Source organism: Danio aesculapii, chromosome 23 (genome assembly GCF_903798145.1).
Source record: "Danio aesculapii chromosome 23, fDanAes4.1, whole genome shotgun sequence".
In the NCBI taxonomy this organism is placed as follows: domain Eukaryota; kingdom Metazoa; phylum Chordata; class Actinopteri; order Cypriniformes; family Danionidae; genus Danio; species Danio aesculapii.
Window position 1 is genome coordinate 47,499,489 of NC_079457.1, and position 22,041 is coordinate 47,521,529.

At 40.7% G+C, this 22,041-nt stretch overlaps 1 protein-coding gene across 1 annotated transcript in view; it reads left to right on the top strand.

The window, feature by feature from the left end:
• prdm5 (PR domain containing 5) overlaps window positions 1-22,041 on the top strand; it is a 140,979-nt gene that overhangs the window by 16,629 nt on the left and 102,309 nt on the right. The window contains exons 7-10 of the mRNA XM_056449460.1: window positions 51-172; window positions 5,255-5,334; window positions 18,271-18,355; window positions 21,186-21,343. Coding sequence (XP_056305435.1) covers window positions 51-172; window positions 5,255-5,334; window positions 18,271-18,355; window positions 21,186-21,343 — 445 coding nt within the window. The remainder of the gene's footprint in view (window positions 1-50; window positions 173-5,254; window positions 5,335-18,270; window positions 18,356-21,185; window positions 21,344-22,041) is intronic.

Sequence of the window (22,041 nt, forward strand, 5' to 3'; positions counted from 1 at the left end):
TTTAAGTTGATTTAAATACAGAAGTTGTGTGTGTGTTTGTGTGTGTTCAGTTTCCTGCAGCATAAAGAGGTGTGTAAAGGAGACGAACGGTTCGTCTGTAAGGCTGAGAGCTGCGGGAAGAGATTCAAGAGTAAAGACGCACTCAAGAAACACAAAGGGAACATCCATATAGGTTAGTCACACACACACATATGTGCACACAAGCATCTGCACACACAAGCATATGCACGCACATAAATACACACACACACAAACATATGCACACATACACACACATGCATGTACAGACATGCTTGCACACACACAGACACACACATGCGCACCCACACACACACACATGCGCACATACACGCATGCACACACACACATAAGCACACACACAAGCATATGCACATATACACACACATGCACATATACACACGCATGCACATATACATGCACACACAGACAAATACACACATGCGCACACACATGTGCACATTCATGCATATGCACCCACATATGTAGCGATTTGCATGCACACACTCAAACGCGCGCGCACACACACACCCACACACATGTGCATGCGCACACATGAGCATGCACACACAAACATGCACACACATACACATGCTCACACACAAGCATATGCACGCACACATACATTCACACACACACACACAGAAACATATACACACACGAGCATATACATGCACACCAACCAAACACACACATGCACACCCACACACACACATACGCACACACATATGTACACACACTTATGCATGCATTTGCATGCACACACTCAAATGCGCAAACACACACATATGCGCATACGCACACATACGCATACGCACACACAAAGTTATACACACGCTCACACACAAGCATATGCACGCACAAACATATACACATACACACATGCATATATACATGGACAGACATGCATGCACACACACGTATGCTAACACATGCATGCACAAACACAAGCACACAAATAAATGTACATACACGTATGCACACACACATACTGTATGCACGCACTTGCATGCACACACAAACGCGCACACACACATATGCGCATATGCACACATAAACACGCACACACAAACTTATGCACACACGCACACATGCTGACATACAAGCATATGCACGCACACTTACATGCGCACACACACACATGCACACAGACACACATGCGCATATACATGAACAGACATACATATGCACACACACAAGCGCGCACACACACACACACACACATGCACACAAACAAGCATGCACACACGCATACGCACACACACACACACATATGCACGCGTTTGCATGCACACACACATACTTATATACATGTGCACTCACTCATAAGTGCACACATGTGCATACATACACAAACATATATACACACATGCACCCACACATAGGCATGCACACACACACAAACACATGGATATATGGTTTATGAGGACTCTCCATAGGTGTAATGTATTTTATACAGCAAACAATATGGCCCTTTCCCCCTCCTACCCCTTTAAGGAGGATTTTCTTTTGACATGTTTATTTAAAATGATCAGGATGTACAATGTGCTTCCATAAAGACAATCAGAGGCAAGTTCTACAAATACTGTGCCATGGGTTCTAGTCCAAATCTACTACAAAAGCTGATCATAAACAATAATAGCAAATAAACGAACTGATCATTTAACAAACCAGTAAATATAAAGACATTTAAAGAGGAAAATTATTCACATAAATAAATAAATATATAGATATAGAGGTCAAGAAAAAAAGGAAACAAGGGACAAGTATGATTTTAAAGTGCTTTGAATTACGAGGACACAATAGCCGCATTTCCACTATCGGGCCAGTGCGAGCCAGGGCTTTAATCGGGCCAGGCCGGGCCAATAGCCCGGGAGGTTGACAAATGAGGCCGAAATCATGTCGCGTTTCCACTGTCGGGCTAGTTGCTCGCAGCGCGTCACGCAAACACCGCCCCCAGAACGTCCCCCGAATCAAACGTCACACAACCCGTCACACAACCCGCCCACTTCAGCGGGAACAAAAAACTCAAATTATAACCACAAACACAACCTGGCATCACTACGAGAGCTGGAAGATGGAGAACACCGAAGCAATTGCTTTTTTACTTTTTGTGGTCTGTTGGTGTAAGGCCAGACAGCGATCCCTGGATAAGGACATTCGAGTTCGGCGGCATTTACTTCGAACACAGATTTTTCTTTGTGAGTTGATCAAGCGCGATAGCAAAACAAATGTAAGGGAAGAAAGCATCTTGTCTCCTCTTTACCTGACAGGAAAACTCCGCCTTTGTAGGTAACCCCGCCCCGAAGCCCCAGTTGGCCCTCCTTGGCCCAAGGTATTCGGCGGGCCGAAAAAGGCCGGACGCTGGCCCCAAGGAAGCCCCGCTTTGGCCCGATTACGCCCCGGAAGTGATAGTGGAAACGCGACTGGCCTTGGCTTGCCCTGGCTCGCTCGCTTTAAGCGCGACAGTGGAAACGCGGCTAATGAACGTCCCCGTAAACCACCTTAATAGAGTCATACCCATGTTATTATACAATCCTGTGTCTGATAAACCACATAAACCTGTACACACATACACGCGCGCGCACTGGTGAGTGTGAAATTAGCCGTCTGTAATTAGAGTCTAATCGTGGGCTGTTTAACGTCTTCATTAATCTCTGCTCTCTGATCCGCTCCTCATCTGCTGTGTGTGTGTTAGTGTGTGTCTCAGATAAACGTTCAGCGCTCGCTCGCCCTCCACACTCCTCTTTTCAGCAGACTCTCTGTCTCTCTCTGCCAGAAGCGCAGACATCGGAGGAAATTAGTCAAAGACCCCCTAATCGGCTGATGAAAGCGTCTATCGGAATGTTTTCAATGTTATTGTCAGTAATTATAACGGGAGATTTTGGCCACGTGCAGCTCAATCAGTCAATCCACAAAATGGATCCAAACAGAATAAAGCTCTACCGTTTACTGCGTGCTTGAAGTGTTTAATGCTATATTAATGATTGTGTGTATGTGTGTTTAAAAGAAGACATGGGAAAACAGGATTTTACTCGCTGTTTAGAAAGAGTGTGATGTTCTGTGTAGGTGTAAACATTACCAACACAAAGCAATCTCTCTTCACAAGCCTCTCTTTTTTCATAACAGTTGTTTAATATCAGTGCTGAATTTGCTGAGAGTTGAAAAACATAAGATGTAACGTGATCTACTCAAAACACACCTGCAAATGGGTCATTCTTCAGTTGACCCGAACATTAAAGGTGTTGTATGTAAGTTTTTGACTCTTCTAAAGCACCATAATATGTTTGCAGATATTCAGAAATATGCTAATTGAACCTTGTTTATCTGAAAAACAATGCTAAAGTCAGATATTCTGCTTTGAATTGTCCGCTGGAACATCCGTATTTGTTTTGGTCCCTTTAACCCGCCCAATGCCAGTTCAGCCAATTATATTTCAGCACCCCGGATTACCCTGGTGGAAAACAGTGTATTTCACTCATTCAGTCAGCAAGGCTCTTAAAATATGTGTCCGTGACTGAAATGTGACCTCCGGTGGACAGTAGCAGACTCTGAAATGAGACGCAGATTCAGATTTCCACGTGAGGTGGTTATTAATTAGCAAATAATATCAATATTACTAGCGTAAACATTAGATGAGCAGGTTACATTGTGACCCTGTGTCCTAACAACACACTATGTGACGAGATTTGCAGTTAATTTGGCTGTTTGCACCAGACGAAACACGACAGAAATGTAAATCCAGCCATTCAGAAGCACAGAATAGTGCACTCACTGCACTCCTGCGAAATGATAAGGTTTATAATCGAATTAATACATATTAAACCTCTTTAACATTATTAAATGCACATGCTGAATCACTGATTGTAATTTGTTGTTCAAACATATATGAAAACAGGCAGGAATGAATATAAAGCTCTGCATAAAGTTTATTGTCATCCTGAAAAATGACAGTAACTGAGCGATATGACACGATGCATGAACGCGAATATTAAAAAACATTTATATTCATCAGTCTATAGGTGTTTGTTGCCTCGTCATGCGGCAAAATTCACAAATTACACATTAAAGTAACTAGATACATTTAAAGAACCTCAAGCCTCTTTGTAAGCACTGAATATTATTTTTTTATTCATATATCCCACATTTCGCAATCTGACATGCTGTGATAGATGAGAAGCGTGGCTGCCTGTTTCACAAAACTCTCACTGCATCTCCCGTTTTCAAAATAAGAGTCCCACATACAGTTGAAGTTACCCCCCCCCCCATATATATTTTTTCCCCAATTTCGGTTTAACGGAAAGAATATTTATTTCAGCACATTTCTAAACCCAATAGTTTGTTCTGTAGACAATAAAATATCTATATATTGCTTAAGGGGGGCTTATATATATTGCTTATTGACCTTATTTTATTTTTTAATAAAGCCTGCTTTTATTCTAGCCGAAATAAAACAAATAAGACTTTCTCCAGAAGAAAAAAATATTATAGGAAATACTGCGAACAGTTCCTTGCCCTGTTAAACATCATTTGGGGAACATTTGAGAAATAATTATGACTTCAACTGTATAAAGCGAATAAAACTTCAACTGTATTTAAAATGTTTGATCTTAGATAAACTTAAAAATGTGGAAAAGAATTGAATTGTTTTATTCATTAACTAGGAAATGTTGTGGCTAATCAAACGCATTCTCAGGCATGCCTATTAATGATCCAGTGTGTTTCTAGCTGGGATTTTGACACCTGCACATGAGAACAAGGAAACAATGGTGGTTGAGGCTCACCGTGTGGCCATTTCCATTTAAAGAACTCTTATTATTCAGCTTCATCTAGATATTTCCAGATTTTCATTCTACTGCTCCTTTAAATATCAACAGTTGTTTTATTTCGCAGCAGAAACCTAGACTAACCTTAAAGTGGATTTATTACAAAATAAAAGGCTTCAAAGTGTAGATTATGGCCTTTTTAGAGGCTTTTAAAATTCCAGTGCTTTAAGAAGTGTCATTGAGGGATTTTGTATCTACTTCCCCTTTTTTTTTACGGGAAATACACTTAAGCTGACCTTCAACCCTTGTTAAATATAGCTGTTTTGTCTTTTTGTGGTGTAGTTCATGCTGAAGCAGGAGCAGATTTATGTTAAGAGCTTCCTGATGTTTGTTTTCAGCTGATGCAGTGTCTCCATTAGCATCTCCTCATGCCATCGTGTGATGTATGATCTGTGTGTGTGTGTGTGTAGGTGGTGCTCGCAGAAAGTTGGTGTGCACCATCTGCAATAAGAAGTGCTCATCCTCGCTCAACCTGCAGGAGCACCGCAAGGTCAGATCATCCCTCCATTAATTAATCTCCTCTTATCACTCACGCTTCTTACCTTTCGCTCTTCCATTTCGTCCTTAATCTTTCTCCTTGGTCATGCCATCTATCCGTCTGTCCTTTCCCAATAGCCCTGTCTTAGATTGAAACTAAAGGAATTATTCATATTGCAACATGTTCAGAAATATAGTTCTTAAAGCACACATGAAATCAGAACTAACCATATTGATTTTGTTAGCTCACATTGCTAGTTTTGTGGCGAACAATAAAAATAAAATAAAATAGAAAAATAAAATAGTTTGCTCTTGTAATCTTTAATTGAAATCTGGAAATGGATTTCCTGTTTGTTTTCAGTTCAATTCTTAGATTAGGTCTGTCTGAGGTAATGGGTGTGGCTAACATACTTAACCACGCCCCTCCAGCTGTCAGTTCAGACAACAAACAGAAATGATGTGCAGGAGGAGTCTGTCAGGCTGTAATAACTCTCCCCAAACCCTTTTCCCCATCTTTCTGAATGAAATGCCCACTTTACTACATCCAATCAGCTCGCAGTAGAAAAAAAACAAGGTCGCAGCTTCTGGTTCATGCAGACTTTAACACAGTTTGAAACTTTCAGTTGCATATTTTGCCTGCTGAATCGTAGTGATCGGTTTTGAATGATATAGCAGACAACCCCAATCTGGCATGCTTTAAAAGACCCAAAAAAAATCCGCCAATCACCCACAAGGAGCGAGAGAACTTAATCGGCTCTTTAAAACAATTCAATTCAGTTTAAACTTGCTTTTTGCGGGTGTTAATGGCTCAATGTTAAAGATCCTTTAAAGGGCTCTATTTTAATGATCTAAAGTGTAGGGAGCAAAAGCGTTAAGGTTGGTCTGAATCCACTTTCGCTATTTTAAAGATGGATAAATACGCTCTGCGCCCCGGCACATGGTATAACAGGGTTGAGCTTATTCTCTTAATGAGTAATGGGTGTGTTTAGAGCATAACGTGCATTAAACCAATCAGAGTCTCATCTCCCATTCCCTTTAAGAGTCAGTTGCGTCACTCCATGGCGCATTTGCTATTTACATGGCGGACTTAGCGAACGCTTCACTAGCGAGAAAACAGTTAAACAGAGCATCTGCAGCGAGAGGATAAAGAACGAGCCTCCTCCATTCGGCCTCTTTACTTTTACTCTACTTTTTCTGTACGCATAGCTAGGTGTTTCATTCAGAAAGATCTGGAAAAGGGTTTGGGGAGAGTTATTGCCCTTGTAATCTTTAAATTGAAATCTGGAAATGGACTTCCTGTTTGTTTTCAGTTCAATTCTCAGATTAGGTCTGTCTGAGATATTGGGCGTGGCTAACATACTTAACCACTCCCCTCCAGCTGTCAGTTCAGACAACAAACAGAAATGATGTGCAGGAGGAGTCTGTCAGGCTTTCCCCAAACCCTTTTCCCCATCTTTCTGAATAAAATTTCTACTTTACTACATCCAATCAGTTCGTAGTAGAAAAAAAAACAAGGTTGCAGCTTCTGGTTCATGCAGACTTTAACACAGTTTGAAACTTTCAGTTGCATATTTTGCCTTCTGAATCGTAGTGATCGGTTTTGAATAATATAGCAGACGACCCCAATCTGGCATGCTTTAAAAGACCCAAAAAAAATCCGCCAATCACCCACAAGGAGCTAGAGAAGTTAATCGTCTCTTTAAAACAATTTAATTCAGTTTAAAGCTTGCTTTTTGCTGGTGTTAATGGCTCAATGTTAAAGATCCTTTAAAGGGCTCTATTTTAATGATCTATAGTGTATGGCGCAAAAGCATTAAGGGCGTGTCTGAATCCACTTTCGCTGTTTTATGGATGGATAAATACGCTCTGCGCCCCGGCACATGGTATAACAGGGTTGAGCTTATTCTCTTAATGAGTAATGGGTGTGTTTAGAGCATAACATGCATTAAACCAATCAGAGTCTCATCTCTCATTCCCTTTAAGAGTCAGTTGCGTCGCTCCATGGCGCATTTGCTATTTACATGGCGGACTTAGCGAACGCTTCACTAGCGAGAAAACAGTTAAACAGAGGATCTGCAGCGAGAGGATAAAGAACGAGCCTCCTCCATTCGGCCTCTTTACTTTTACTCTACTTTTTTTGTACATATAGCTTGGTGTTTCATTCAGAAAGATCTGGAAAATGGTTTGGGGAGAGTTATTACAACCTAACAGACTCCTCCTGCTCAGCATTTCTGTTTGTTGTCTAAACTGACAGCTGGAGGGGTGTGGTTAAGTTAGTTAGCCCCGCCCAATACCTCAGACAGACCTAATCTGAGAATTTGACTGAAAACAAACAGGAAGTGCATTTTCTGATTTCAATTAAAGATTACAAGGGCAAACTATTTTATTTTTCCTAATGACCTGCACTGATGAATTGTTTACCACAAAACTAGCAATGTGAGCTAACGAAATCAATAGGATTAGTTCTGATTTCATGTGTACTTTAATCCTCAATCTATTTCATCATTTTTGAAAAAATAAATGAAAGAAATGTAGTCTTGGTCTCTGGTCAGCTCTTGTATGCCGTCCATCTCTGTGTCTCTCAGTAGGAGGTGGGCTTCATGTTGATGTACGTAAGGTTTTCCGCTGGTGTGAGTTGTGGTGTTCAGAAAGGTCGTCTTTTGTTTCACAAGCTCATCCCTGTGGCCCTCGTGAAATTTAAGAATTGTGGAGAGCAGACTGCCCGACCTTTCTACTGGCGTCAGGGTTCCTACTGCAAAAAAAAAAAAAAAAGACTTGAGAAATATTAAACAAACATCTTCATCATTATCATCATCATCATCAACATCTTCAAAATCACCACAGAAGTCACAGCACCGAGCTTCCCTTCACTGTTCCGGCTCTATTTTCTCCAAAGATTCATCGTTTTGAGTGTGTGGGCGTCCCTCAGAAAACATATACTACTTTCTAGATGTTTTTCAACAAAACCGCAGCACTCCAGCTTGGCAGAGCGAGTTGAGAGCGACAAATGACGGTAATTCGATTTTCTGACTCAAAGAGGTAGGTGAAGAACCACAGCGCAGGTTTAATGTTCTTACGTTTGGAAAGCGTCCCGAGTATCCACCGCTCCACCAAACCAAAATCGGACGCTCTGGAAAAAAAGGCTATCGTCACTCTCTGGGCTTAAAGTTGAGGTAAAGCAGGCACTTCCTCCTGTCGGCGTTCACTCATCAGCAGTTATCAGCGCAGGACTCTTTCCAGTCGCAGCGCTCAGGGTTTGGCTTCAGTCTGCGGGAGCATCATCTGCATCTGTTTCTCTGTCTCCAGAGGAAAGGCTAATGGTTCTGTAAAAATTTGTCCCATAGGTAGAGTCAAATCCAAACCTGTTCGGGACTTCAACATGCTTTTGTTTTAGTGGACACTTTCTTGCTCTCAAACACCAATCCAGAGACAGATTTTTGAATGATTTAATGGCTTGTTATTTTAAAGTCACTATGAAAACGAAAATTGTCAATTTTTTTCCTGATTGTGATGTACATCCAATTGAAACGGTCCTGAAATGAGGAAAAAAATGTAGGGCGGTGCAGGATTTTGTCGTTTGGGAACCGATTGGACTGTTGGAAGATGGGTTTGGCTAATAAAATGGAGGAAGAGTGACAAATGGATGAAGGCAGAGCAGAAATGAGATACACCCGGATAGCTCCATGCCAAAAGACTGATGGCCCCGCCCTAAAGGACTGATAGCTGCACCCTAAGCGACTGATAGCCCTGCCCTTAACGACTGATAGCTCTGTCCTAAATGACTTATAGCCCAACCCTAAAGGACTGATAGCCACACCCTAAGCGACCGATAGCCCCGCCCTAAATGACTGATAGCCCCACCCTAAATGACTGATAGCCCCACCCTAAATGACTTATAGCCTGCACTAAATGACTGAAAGCTCCGCCCTCAACGACTGACGCCCCATGCAAATACACTTGCTCAGACAGTGGCCTATTGCTGACTAATTTCATTGGCTGACGCTGCTATGACGATCGCGTCAGCTCCAACTTCAGACACGCTCTCTGTCAAGCGTTGACGCTGAAGCCCCGTGTGAATGGGGCGTGATAGCTCTGTCCTAAATCACTGATAGCCCAGCCCTAAAGGACTGATAGCCCCGCCCAAAATGACTAATAGCCCCTGCCTTAAACAACTGATAGCTCTGCCCTAAATGACTGATAGCCCCGCCCTAAACGACTGATAGCTCTGCCCTAAATAACTGATAGCCCCGCCCCAAATGACTAATAGCCCCTGCCTTAAACAACTGATAGCTCTGCCCTAAATGACTGATAGCCCCGCCCTAAACGACTGATAGCTCTGCCCTAAATAACTGATAGCCTGAAGGACTGATATCTTTCAAACATCTAGGATTTGCCCATTTATCATCAAACATTTTTTTAATAATTTAAAATACAATTTAGTACAATAACAAACAATTAAGTATCTTAAATAATGACTTAATCTTTTAAATATTTTAGTAAGTGAGTTAGAATAAGTCTGTGGAATGAGGATGGAAAATAATTGTACCTATATTTTAGCATTTTATTTTAAACTAGTTATTTGAAACATTGAAGTAGACAGTTTTACTTGCATTTATTAGGATTTAGATATAAAATAATCACTTTTGTCAAACATGGAGACCAAACTGGGAGTTGTCTTGACTCTAATTACTGATTATGAGTAACTCCACTCCTCATTTAAAAAAAAAACAGCCAAGGGCGTTTAGTTTTTTCACAGCTCTGCCAGTGAGAACGCTTCAGCTCAAGAGCATCAAATGAAAAGCAAATAAGAAGTGTCTTGAAAGGGGCGGGGCATGTCAGACACTAGAGAACGTTTGATTGGTCAGAAGATTTGAGAAGAAACAAGCATGAGGTGATGTCAAAAAGAAATCATTTATCCTTTAAGGCCGGGGGTGTCCAAACTCGGTCCTGGAGGTCCAGTGTCCTGCAGATTTTAGCTCCAAACTGCTTCAACATACCTGCAAGGATGTTTCTAGAAAGCCTGGTAAGAACTTGTTTAGCTAGCCCTGGTGTGTCTGATTGGGGTTGGAACTAAACTTTGCAGGACACCAGACCTCCAGGACCAGATTTGGGCACCCCTGATTAAGGCGGAAGTGACAAATTGCAAGCTTTGCATGTTTATATCTCCTAAATGTAAATGTTGTCACTGTTGTGGAACACACTAGCTCATAATTATCCTTAGGACTAGCATACTGATACTAATATCTTAAAAATTAAAAACAATTATTTCACAGGAACTTAAATTAAAAACTGTCCCTTCCTATTCAACGGCATATCTTCTCTGATTGGTGTTTACTGTCATAAGAAAGAGATCAACTTGAGATCCACCAATAGCAAACATGAACACATCCAACCATCCAATGAGATCTCATTGGACAAAATCAAGTCTCGTCCTACATATATTCTCAATCTCGAAGCTGGATCACTCAGATATAGGTCAGAACAACTCTCCCAACTTCATGCTGTCTTAATAATTTTGTGCAAACATAACACATGTGCCTTCCTCAATACTGATGAAGGAACTTTAGAGTATTGTAGGTCTAACCAAAAACGAAACTCCCCCGCTGCGTGATGATTTTAAGTTTCATTTAAGCTTAAATCTCTGTGGCCTTACTTGATTTCCTGTGCTGCCCGCTATACAAACACACACTTTGGTCACAGACCTCTTTCCTGGCTCCAATCCCTCTCCATTATTGTGTGTGTAATAGATGTCCAGTTTTCCTCCCTGCACCAGACCTTCATACAGCCGTGTCATCTGGAAAGCCTTCAAATATGATTTTCTCCGTGAAAGCACAAGCTCGACGGCTTTCTGCGGAGTCTCTTCCACATGCAGACAGTTTCCCTATAGGTTCAGAAACTGGCATGAGCTGATTACAACTGCCAAGCATTTGACGGGAAAATAAGCCATCAGTGCTGTGAATGGAGCTGCGCAGCTTCAGCTCTCTCCGTAAGACACTAACGGTACGTTTCCACTACAGCGGCAAATCCGCTCTCAGTGCTGCTGGCAAAAGTACTGCTCTGGGGTAAGTCATATTTACAGCAGAGCACACATCTGGTGGAAGACAGCACGTTTATATGTTTATTACATGTGCATTGTCACACGTGCAAGTAATGATCAATACATAAACACACGATGTTCGTGTAAAGTAGAAGTAGTTCAAGTTAAAGTAGCCTACGTGTCAGTGATTTCAGCACAGTGATCCACAAACATTCTTGCCTTGACTATACTTTCCACAGCGATTGGTTGCTGTCCTGTGCTTTTCACTTGATATTTGCATTAAGACAAGAAATCCAACCTTTCTGACCTTTCAATCCCATAATGCACTACTCGGGTGTTTACACTCAACTTCCATATGAATGAACTGAAAACGCCTGCCGTGCCAGTGGAAATGCACCGTAAGAGATGAAGACAGCAACTGCTTTCTATCATTTGATATTAATTGACCTTGCAAACACAGGTACACTACCTAAAAGTCTTGTCTTCGATCTCAGTTGTAAGAGCAACAAATAATAACTTGACTTCTAGATGATCATTTGGAAAAGTGTCAGAAGGTGGATTTTTCTGCTGTGTCATCTGTTGAACTGCATCCCAATCATCACAAATACTGCAGAAGACCTACTGGAACCAGCATGGACCAAGATTCTCACAAAAATTAGTCAAGTTTGGTGAAGGAAACATCATGGTTTGGGGTTACATTCAGTATGGGGGCGTGCGAGAGATCTGCAGAGTGGATGATCAACATCAACAGCCTGAGGTATCAAGACATTTGTGCTGCCCATTACATTACAAACCACAGGAGAGGGCAAATTCTCCAGCAGGATAGCGCTCCTTCTCATACTTCAGCCTCCACATCAAAGCTCCTGAAAGCAAAGAAGGTCAAGGTGCTCCAGGATTGGCCAGCCCAGTCACCAGAGATGAACATTATTGAGCATGTCTGGGGGGGGAGGATGGAGGAGACGTTGAAGATGAATCCAAAGAATCTTGATTTTCTTTGCCATTCCAGATTCCAGAATCATTGCAGAGATGTATGGATGCAGTCCTCCAAGCTCATGATGGAGTCAGACACAATATTCATTCTGTTTCCACTGCAGCATGAGCACATATTCTATACTGGACATTATTGAAGGTTCAGTGACAAGACTAGTCTAAGCATAGTCAGACCTTACTGTCCTGATTAAATATTTTATTTTGGTAAAATAAGCATAATCTAGAGGCCTTCGCCTTTCATATAAGCCAAGTTATTATTTGCTGTTCCTAAAACTTGGAGAGGTGACAAGACTTTTGTCAGGTAGTGTATATTCACTGTTGAGCAGAGCTGGAGGGCAGTTATTTGTTTGAAAGGTTAGCTTTAACCCAGGATCATATGAGATATGTGCCCAGGAATACATTTTTGAGAACCGAGAAATACCCTGGACTACGCGTTCATGCAGTTTTTGTTTTTACAAGTCCACTCACCAAGGTTGCCGTGTACATTTTTGACAATCTCAAAATCTCACTTAAACCCTGGTCCGCTCCACATCCCATGTCTGACACCATTCGTGGTGAGCTACTGAGCAAACCAATCACGTTGGAAAAAGCCATCTTTATGGAGGTAAACAATCAGCAGTACCTCCCACAGCGTTCGTTTTACACACAAAATGCAGCCATTTGTGTCATATAAAATTACCCAGAATGTGTGATTTGTTACTACATGGGAGTTCTAGTACTTACTCCCCAGGCTGCATAGAAAGCTTTCTTCCATGTCATGGAAGCAGCACAGTCCTCTTTCTTTCAGTTCACCATTTTAAAAGCTGTGGGCAATAGGGGGAAAAATTCAGCATGCTAGACTTTCTGCGAGGATGTCATGAACTGTTGCAGACACTGCATCAGTTTTCGTGCTGTGTCGCACTATATGAGAAGAAACGATTGGATCTTGCATCCCGATGCATTTGTTGTTTACAAATCCCCAAAACACTCTACATCATGATTTCGTCTTGACAAAATCATGTAATCTGAAAGGAGTTACAGAGTTTTGTTGTTGTTGCATTAATTGCTTCGTCACCGCTAGTATGATGTTGATGTGCTCCATGTATGTGTGGAAATCAGTACAAATGTGTGCGCTGTTAAAAAAAAAAACTTGTTGCTGCCTTACATTTGTAAGTTGAATTAAATTAATATATATATATATATAAACTTTCCTCTTATTTTACTCACCATCAGTTCATCTATGACATTAGGTGCCTTTCTTTCTTAACTAGTGTTCAGTTTCTTAAACAGAACAATCGTTTCGCTTCACAAGACAGTGTATCATCAGGAGCCAAGACTATTCCCAGCAGGCACAGGACATCAACATGATGTCAGATTGATGTTGTACCCCAATGTCGTAGGGACACTGCATTTTTTTTTGGAATTTAAAATCGGCTTGACGTCAGAACCCGACATCAGTGTCCAACCTAAAATCAACCAAATATCAACGTCTAATGATGTTACAGCTTGACATTATGGGGATGGTACCACGATGACGTCTTTCAGACGTCAGATTTTGGTTGCCATACCTGATGAATAAATGTCAGTATTTGAGATCAATTTGATGTTGGTTTAAGACGTTGGCTTGATGTTGGATTTTGGTCACTTTCCAACACAACCTAAAATCAACCAAATATCAACGTCATTTGATGTCGTTTGATTGGATGTCAAAATAACGTTGTCCATAGATGCTGGCTCGATATTGAATTCTTGGCGCCTGACGTAACAAGCTAAATCTAACCTAATATCAACATCTTATGATGTTGTGTGCCTGCTGGGTTGATTTTGACTTATTTGTATGTGCTGTTTACTTCTAACTAAAGGATAAATGCAAAGTTAACCATTCACTGCCAATTATCAGGACATTTTCTGTTTTGGCTGAGCTATCACTTTAAGTCTGTTTCATGAAGCATGGCTCTATAGAAAACCTGTATTTATCTATGCCATTCATGCCAGATCACTTATATGTTGCCTTCATAAATATTTAAAGCAAGGTTTGATTTAGTTTGGAGGGACAGAACAAAATAAATCTCAATTGGTGTTCATAAAATAATGCATTTTTGGGTGAACTACTCAAACATTTATGCAGTGCAGTTCTACATTTTTGTGATCCAGTTTACTCCCCGACACATCTTACCCCACCCTGCCCTATGGTATTTAAATCTTTACAGCTTCTCACATAGACAGATTCTTTAAAACATAACATTTACTTGACAACAGAATCAAAACAGAATCACCACTGCTGCAAAAAAAGAAGAAAAGCCTTGCTGAAATGGCAGTAAAACATCACTGGAAAAATCCGTCAGATTTATAGTCACATTTTTTAACATGACAGATTATCCACAGTTGTATAAAACTTCAGTGAGTACTTAATTGAACAATTACTTTGGGTAAAACCACTACATAGCTTCAGCAGTGCGATCTGAGCAGGATTGTCAACACTCAGTAGTTCGCTTGTTTTCAAATGTTGCAGCTTTTCCAGTAACAACATGTTTGTTCTAACAATTAGCGGTATAGCGTGTGAAGACGGTACAGTACTGTTTTTATAGTGCATTGTTTTCTATGTGCAGCTTTAGAGCTGAGCAAAACTACATGCAATGCACTTGCACGCACTTCCCAGAAGGCTCTCTGTTTCAAGTTCATTATCCTGAATCTGGTCATACCTACACTCAAAGTGAACAATTATTCACTTAAAGGGGAGCTATTATGCAAAAATCACTTTTATAAGGTGTTTAAACACAGTTGTGTGTCAGCGGTGTGTGAATATATCCAGCTTCTAATGGTAAACATTAATTAATTCTATGTTCTATAATCAGACTTAATTAAAACAGTCTGCAGAAACACTTTGATTGACATTCTTCCTTTGTACGAGTCATGAGATGGGTAGACCCACCCCCTAGTGACCATCTCCCCCTCATTAGCATAGGACGTTAGTCTTGTTTATAAATCTGCCACTATGCTGACACACAGGCATTTGTAGCTCCTGCTTTGAAAAGAGAACAATCTCACTTGAATTTAAAGCGACAGTCACCAAAACGCCACAATTAGGATCAAAGCCTAAAAGGGTCAGTTTCAGATAACAGGTCCCCTTTAATGCAAATCATCTCTTTTTAATGTTTATTAATCTCTTATTTATAAAAATGTTCTTAATGCGATTTCTATATTTTTAGTTTTCTTTATTTCACGTTGATGTTTCAGCTCAAAATACCACGCAGATAATGTTTATAACTCTTTGAGTCCATTTTGAAGGCATTTTGCTGACTGTCGCTTTAAATTCAAATGAGATTGTGCTTTATTCAAAAGAGGGTGGAGCTACAGATGCCTGTGTGACAGCATAGTGGCAGATTCAAAACTCTAATCAAGGATGGCCGCTTCTTATTTAGTTGCGTTTATGCTAACGAGGGAGAGATCAGGCACTTGCTTGAAGGAGGGGGGGGGGGTGTGTTAGGGGGTGCTTTTTTTAAACTTTTTTTGCTCTTAGAGAAAAAGTGCCCCCTCAAAATGAAAGTGCCCCTGCACCACCTCAACACCCCTCGCTCATTCTTTACGTCACGATCACCCCCGCCCTTCACTTTTGCACCCCTCCCCCTTTTTACTTTGCGAACACCCGCCACCATATTTATTTCACAATCACAAACCCCCACCCCCCCATTTCTTCACTTCGAGATTACAACACCCACAAGCCCCGCCATCCCCCTCACCCCCGTTCTTCACTTCACAAACACACAACCCCCACCCTGCAGTTCACTTCGCAATCACCAAGCACTTACCCCCCCTCCCCAATCTCCCCCCACCACCACCACCACCACCGCCGCTCTTCACTTTGAGATCACCAAGCCCGTTCTTCACTTAACACACCTGTCCGTCAAAATAATGCATAGAACTGTAAGAGATGGTCACTAGTGGGCGGAGCTTTCCCTCTTTGATGACACGTACAAAGGGAGAATGTCAATCAAAGTGTTTCTGCAGACTGTTATGATCAAGTCTGATTATGACAAATACAATTAATACATTTTGACCATAAGAAGCTGGATATATTCACACACTTCTGCCACACGGCTGTGCTTTAACTACTTCTAAAAGAGATTTTTGCATAATAGATCCCCTTTAAATTATTAGTAGCTTGTAGCTTGGAAAGATAGTGTTTCACAAGTACCTCAACACTGGTTTCATATCAAGTACTGTGACACGTATGGCGCCTTGTTTTTAGCGTACTGGATGAAGTAGCAGAGACAATTTGACAGTTTTATTATTGACCGTTTGTAATTTTCAGCTGAAACTGACTTGCTGGCGTTCATAGTAATTTGTACCTCCTGATTCCCTTTGAGAAATCTGACTGTAATGTTGAGACGGACTAAAATGGGAACAATTTTTTTCAGCCGAAGAGCTTCTCATTGAGCAGAATTGTGTTTAGCAGCGGAGATATTCAATACCGCTCACAACTTTAATTGCATTTCCATCTGTGTGTGTGTGTGTGTGTGTGTGTGCGCGTGTGTGTGTGTGTGTGTGTGTGTGTGTCATTCTCTGCGAGTTGCGTTAAGGATATTTTCAAGGTCACACACCAAGAACAGGCAACTAAATCCCACCCAAGAGCTCAAGAATCGCTCTCAATGGTCCATTAAAAGAGCTCAGATGTGTTCTGGTCATTACGTTCATACACAGAGCTGGTCTGTCAACGAGTGTTTCACCTTGTGGTTACTAAACACTATTTGTGACACTGAATGGTAGACATTTAAAAGGTGTTGTTTCGAGCCTAAAAGGGCCCTCATGGAGCTTATACTAGTAGGATTTTCTTTATTCAGTGAAACACTGATGATATTTTTGTATGTTTTGTGTATAATTGGACAGTGGTATTGTGTCTTCCTAAAGACAGTCATACATTTGAAGTGACAGAAGGGGGGAGTAAATGATGACAGAATTCATTTTTCTGCTTTTCTTATTAAGAGTTTTGGTCTTGTTTCTAGTCCTCAAGATTCTTAAATCAAGAAGCATTTTCTAGACGAGCAAAAAGTATTGTGTTGTTTTCAGAAATATCATGTGAAAATAAATGAGTTTTTCCTTTAAACAAGCAAAATACTTCAATGTAAAAATCGAGAAGCTTAACGCTTTCACAGCCTCTGAGCTCTTCTGATTGGTCCACTGCTTTAGCACTGACAGTGATGAGAGCTGTGTGTAAAAGTTGAAGTTTTTTTATAACTTGACACAAAGTTTAAATAATGCGGTGCTCCATGGAAAAGTTTAATAAATGAAGCATAAAAATGCATATCAAATAAAATCTAAATTTAAATGGACATAAAATAGATATATTTATTCATTTATTAAATTTTCTTCGGCTTAGTCTCTGATTTATCAGAGGTCGCCACAGCGGAATGAACCGCCAACTTATCCATCCTATGTTTTATGCTGCGGATGCCCTTCCAGCCACAATCCAGTACTGGGAAACATCCATATATTTTCACATTCGCACACACTCATACATCGTCTGATTGGTAAATCATAAATTGGCTAATGCAGGACCAGCCGTGTTCCATCATAAGCACGTGATCCTCTCGAAATTAGTTTATAAATAAGCTTCACTTAAAAACACATTTACAAAAAGGTTTCTTTTAATTTGTCCATTTAAATTGTAATTTATTTATTTGCACTGTTATGCTTCAGTTATTAAATTATTAACTTGATAATTTTATTTTAACTGGAACTCCTGCTCCTCCGAATTGCTCTGTGTACGACGCGAGACATGAGTGTAATGGTCATGCATGTTCATCAATTGCATGTTTACATTGTAAAAGTAGCTCACTGGAATGGAAAACAACACATTCTGTTTGAATAATGCCCCTGAGACTTGCTCTTATAGTTTTGAAGGTGTATAAATTGCACAATAATTATATTTTGCTGCATTTTCAGGTTCATGAGGTATTTGACTGTGACGCCTGTGATAAAAAGTTCATCTCCACCAATCAGCTGAAGAGACACATGATCACACACTCAGGTAAATTCACACAGTAAAGGTGATGATACACACAGCGACTTATAGAGCAACTTTTGACAATATTGACCTTGATGGGCAACCAGATGAGAAACATGGCAACTATTTAGCGTATCGGACATTAGGGCAACAACCATTCAGACAGGAGCAAATCTGTTACCAATTCATATCATAAGTAAACATTCCTTCAATACACTCCCTCCAAACCACCTCCACTTTCTCCACCGCTTATTAATAAATCGAAAATAATGAACGCACAACAGGAAGCACAAAACAAACACATTGAAATATTAGACCTATATAAGAGGCTTACGCTTGCGCTCTGTTCTTTCAGAAGCTCACACTGACCATGTTTACATGGACATCAGTAAACTAATTATTTACCTTAATCTGAATAAGACAATAATGTGATTAAGGTGTTTACATGATCTGATTTTTGAATGTTCCTTTCATATTCCTGTTTTACATGGTGTAGTTTAACGTCATTACCTCACCGTTTGACACTAGTTTCCTGTTCGTGTTTCTAATGGCACCCTAACGAGTTCAACTGCAGTTAATTTCTTACACTACGCATGCAAACAGACGACGGCAGATACAAATTCTCAAGCAACAAGCCACCTCTGCTGTCATATACTATTGGGTTTCATTCACTGACTTTTCATTCATGCCCCCTTGACAAACTCAGAGGTACTGGATGAGAATATAATCATGGTTTCCTACTCGCACCAAAAATCTGCTCTGTTGCTTGAAGCCATTCTCATTAGATTGGCATCAGATGCCTGACAACTGCCGTTTGTGCATCCTGTCGCAAAATGTAGCGAAAAGTCCTACATGACTGTAATAGTTTGATTGCGGTGTTTACATGTCTGTACTGCACTTCAATAATGCCACTGAAACAGGAATACTCAATGTCTTAATTCCATTTCGCTTTAGTTTGATTATGACTTTAGCCGGATTAAGGTCATCAAAAATCTCTGATTACATGGTAGACCCTTCATTCATTCAATAATTTTTCTTTCGGTTTAGTCCCTGATTGCCACGGCGGAATGAACCGCTAACTATTCCAGCATATGTTTTGTGCAGCGGATGCCGCAACCCAGTACTGGGAAACATCCATACACTTTCACATTCTCACACACACAAACACACTCGTACACTACAGTCCTTTTAGTTCACCCAGTTCACCTATACTGCATGTGTTTGGACTGTGGGGGAAACCGGAGCACCCGGAAACTACACATAGAAATGCCAACTGACCCAGTAGGGACTCGAACCAGCAACCTTCTTACTGTGAGGCGACAGTGCTAACCACTAAGCCTGGTAGACTCTTAATTAGAGTATTGTCTTAATTGTATAATATCCATGTAAACGTACTCACTGAGGCGAACATCATAGTGACGACAGCCAATCACATCCAGCTTGGACCGCGACACACAATCAAGGCACTGAAGTTGTATTAGTAGTGTATAAAGATTGATCATACAGCACTGGGTGATTACCAACCGTGATAATAAGCTTTACCTCCATTTCGACATATCGCCATTCTCTGGCAATGCACAAACATGATTGGCTAGCATCTGCACTAGTATTTGCAGGAAGCGATCTGATTGGATGACGCCTCTTTGGAGCTTGAAAAGTTGTACGTTTTTCAGATTCTTGGTTAGGAGTTGCTAGTTTAATTAATTTAAACTTCAATTTGATTAAAGTTTTTCAACTTCTGCAGCAAACAACAGAGGCAACGCGACTCGACAAAGCAATTCAGTTCAGCAATGCTTGACGTCACTCCATTCAATGTCAATGGAAGGCGTTAACACTGACAAACAGGTTACTGCGCCTTTAAATTGGACAGCTGTTTGCATCATTAAATTACATAATCCTGTTCAACTTGCCAGAATATTAAGCTAAGAGTACACGCTCGGGGCAGCACGTGGCGCAGTGGGTAGCACAATCGCCTCACAGCAAGAAGGTCGCTGGTTCGAGCCTCGGCTTGGTCAGTTGGCATTTCTGTGTGGAGTTTGCATGTTCTCTCCATGTTGGCGTGGGTTTCCTTCAGGTGCTCCGGTTTCCTCCACAGTCCAAACACATGCGCTATAGGTGAATTTTGAGGGATGTAAACAATAACAATAGTCCTAACGTATTTCCTGTGTTACATTTTTAATTTCCGGAGCTTTCAAGAATCCAAAGGGGTCCACTTATTGCTAAATAATGTTGTGATGGCTTTTTTAAGGTTAAGATATGATTAAACTGGCTCTTGTTACAGTTATGAAATAGTTTGACAACAAGCAGGAAATGTTCATGGGCCAATGACATCGCCACATTGAAATGGTCAACAGGTGAATTGGGTAAGCTAAATTGTTTGTAGTGTATGTGTGTGAATGTGAGAGTGTATGGGTGTTTCCCAGTGATGGGTTGCAGCTAGAAGGGCATCCGCTGCGTAAAACATATGCTGGAATGATTGGCGGTTCATTACGCTGTGGCGACCCCAGATTAATAAAGGGACTTAGCCAAAGGAAAATGAATGAATAAGATCACGCTCCCTGTCTCACTCCACATCCGCTGACCAACTGACATCTTGGATTTATTTTTTGAAAGCTCCAATACGGTCATGTGATTCGCTGTGAGCATTCTGATTGGAAGATTTCAAATAATTGCCAATGATTTCAGTACAAACCAATCCAGAAACAGCTTTGTTGCTTATACTCAATAGGAAAGTAGACCAACATCAGTCGCCAACAGTGCTCTAAAAGTTGCCCCATGTACCTTAATGTTATATATGAGTATACAGTTGTGTGCTGAGATGATCTTGAGTGTGTGTGTGTGTGTGCGTGTGTAGAGAAGCGTCCGTACACCTGTGAGATCTGCAGCCGCAGCTTTAAGCGTCTGGATCAGGCCACGGCTCATAAGATCATCCACAGCGAGGACAAACCGTACAAGTGTAAGCTCTGCTGGAAAGAGTTCGCCCATCGCAATGTCTACAAGAACCATAAAAAGGTGTGTGTGTGTGTGTGTGTGTGTGCTGTCATGAGAGTTCTGTATCCTGTGTTTCTGAACTTACAGTTCACAGTTTGGCATAGTTCATTTAAGTAAGGAAACAGTGTTGTACACTCCACTGAAGACATCCATCAGCCTACATGTTTGATTTCGTTTGTTAAACACAAAGATTTGCTTCAAAACTATTTCTAAATTCAGTTCTAATCTCCAGCAAAGGAATAAATGAACAATGATAATGAAGTGTGGTCAATAAACTGAGTTATATCCAAACACATCCTGTTCTTATGCCACATATGGTGATGCAGACGTCTCCAAAACCCCACAGCTGGACAAATCTAAACTTGTGTTTATTAAAACAAATATAAATCTGCATATAATAATTAACACTGCTAATAATAATGACATTATAGAGATGCAGATTGTCATGAATAAACAGAGCCAGATCTCAAAGTTCCCCATGTTTATCATATTTTTGTTAAAAATAATCATTTTTTTTAACATTTTAATGCTTTAATTTTTCATATATAAAGGTATTTGTGTATTGCTGTACATCCTGTGTGTATTAAGCGATGTGTACGCATGTTTTTTACCCGCATAGGCGCATAACTAATGCACTCTTTAATTAACAAAAACTCTCCATTACAAAACCATTGACTTTAGAGCAGATTTTAGTTAGTCAATGGCGCGGTCCATTTCAG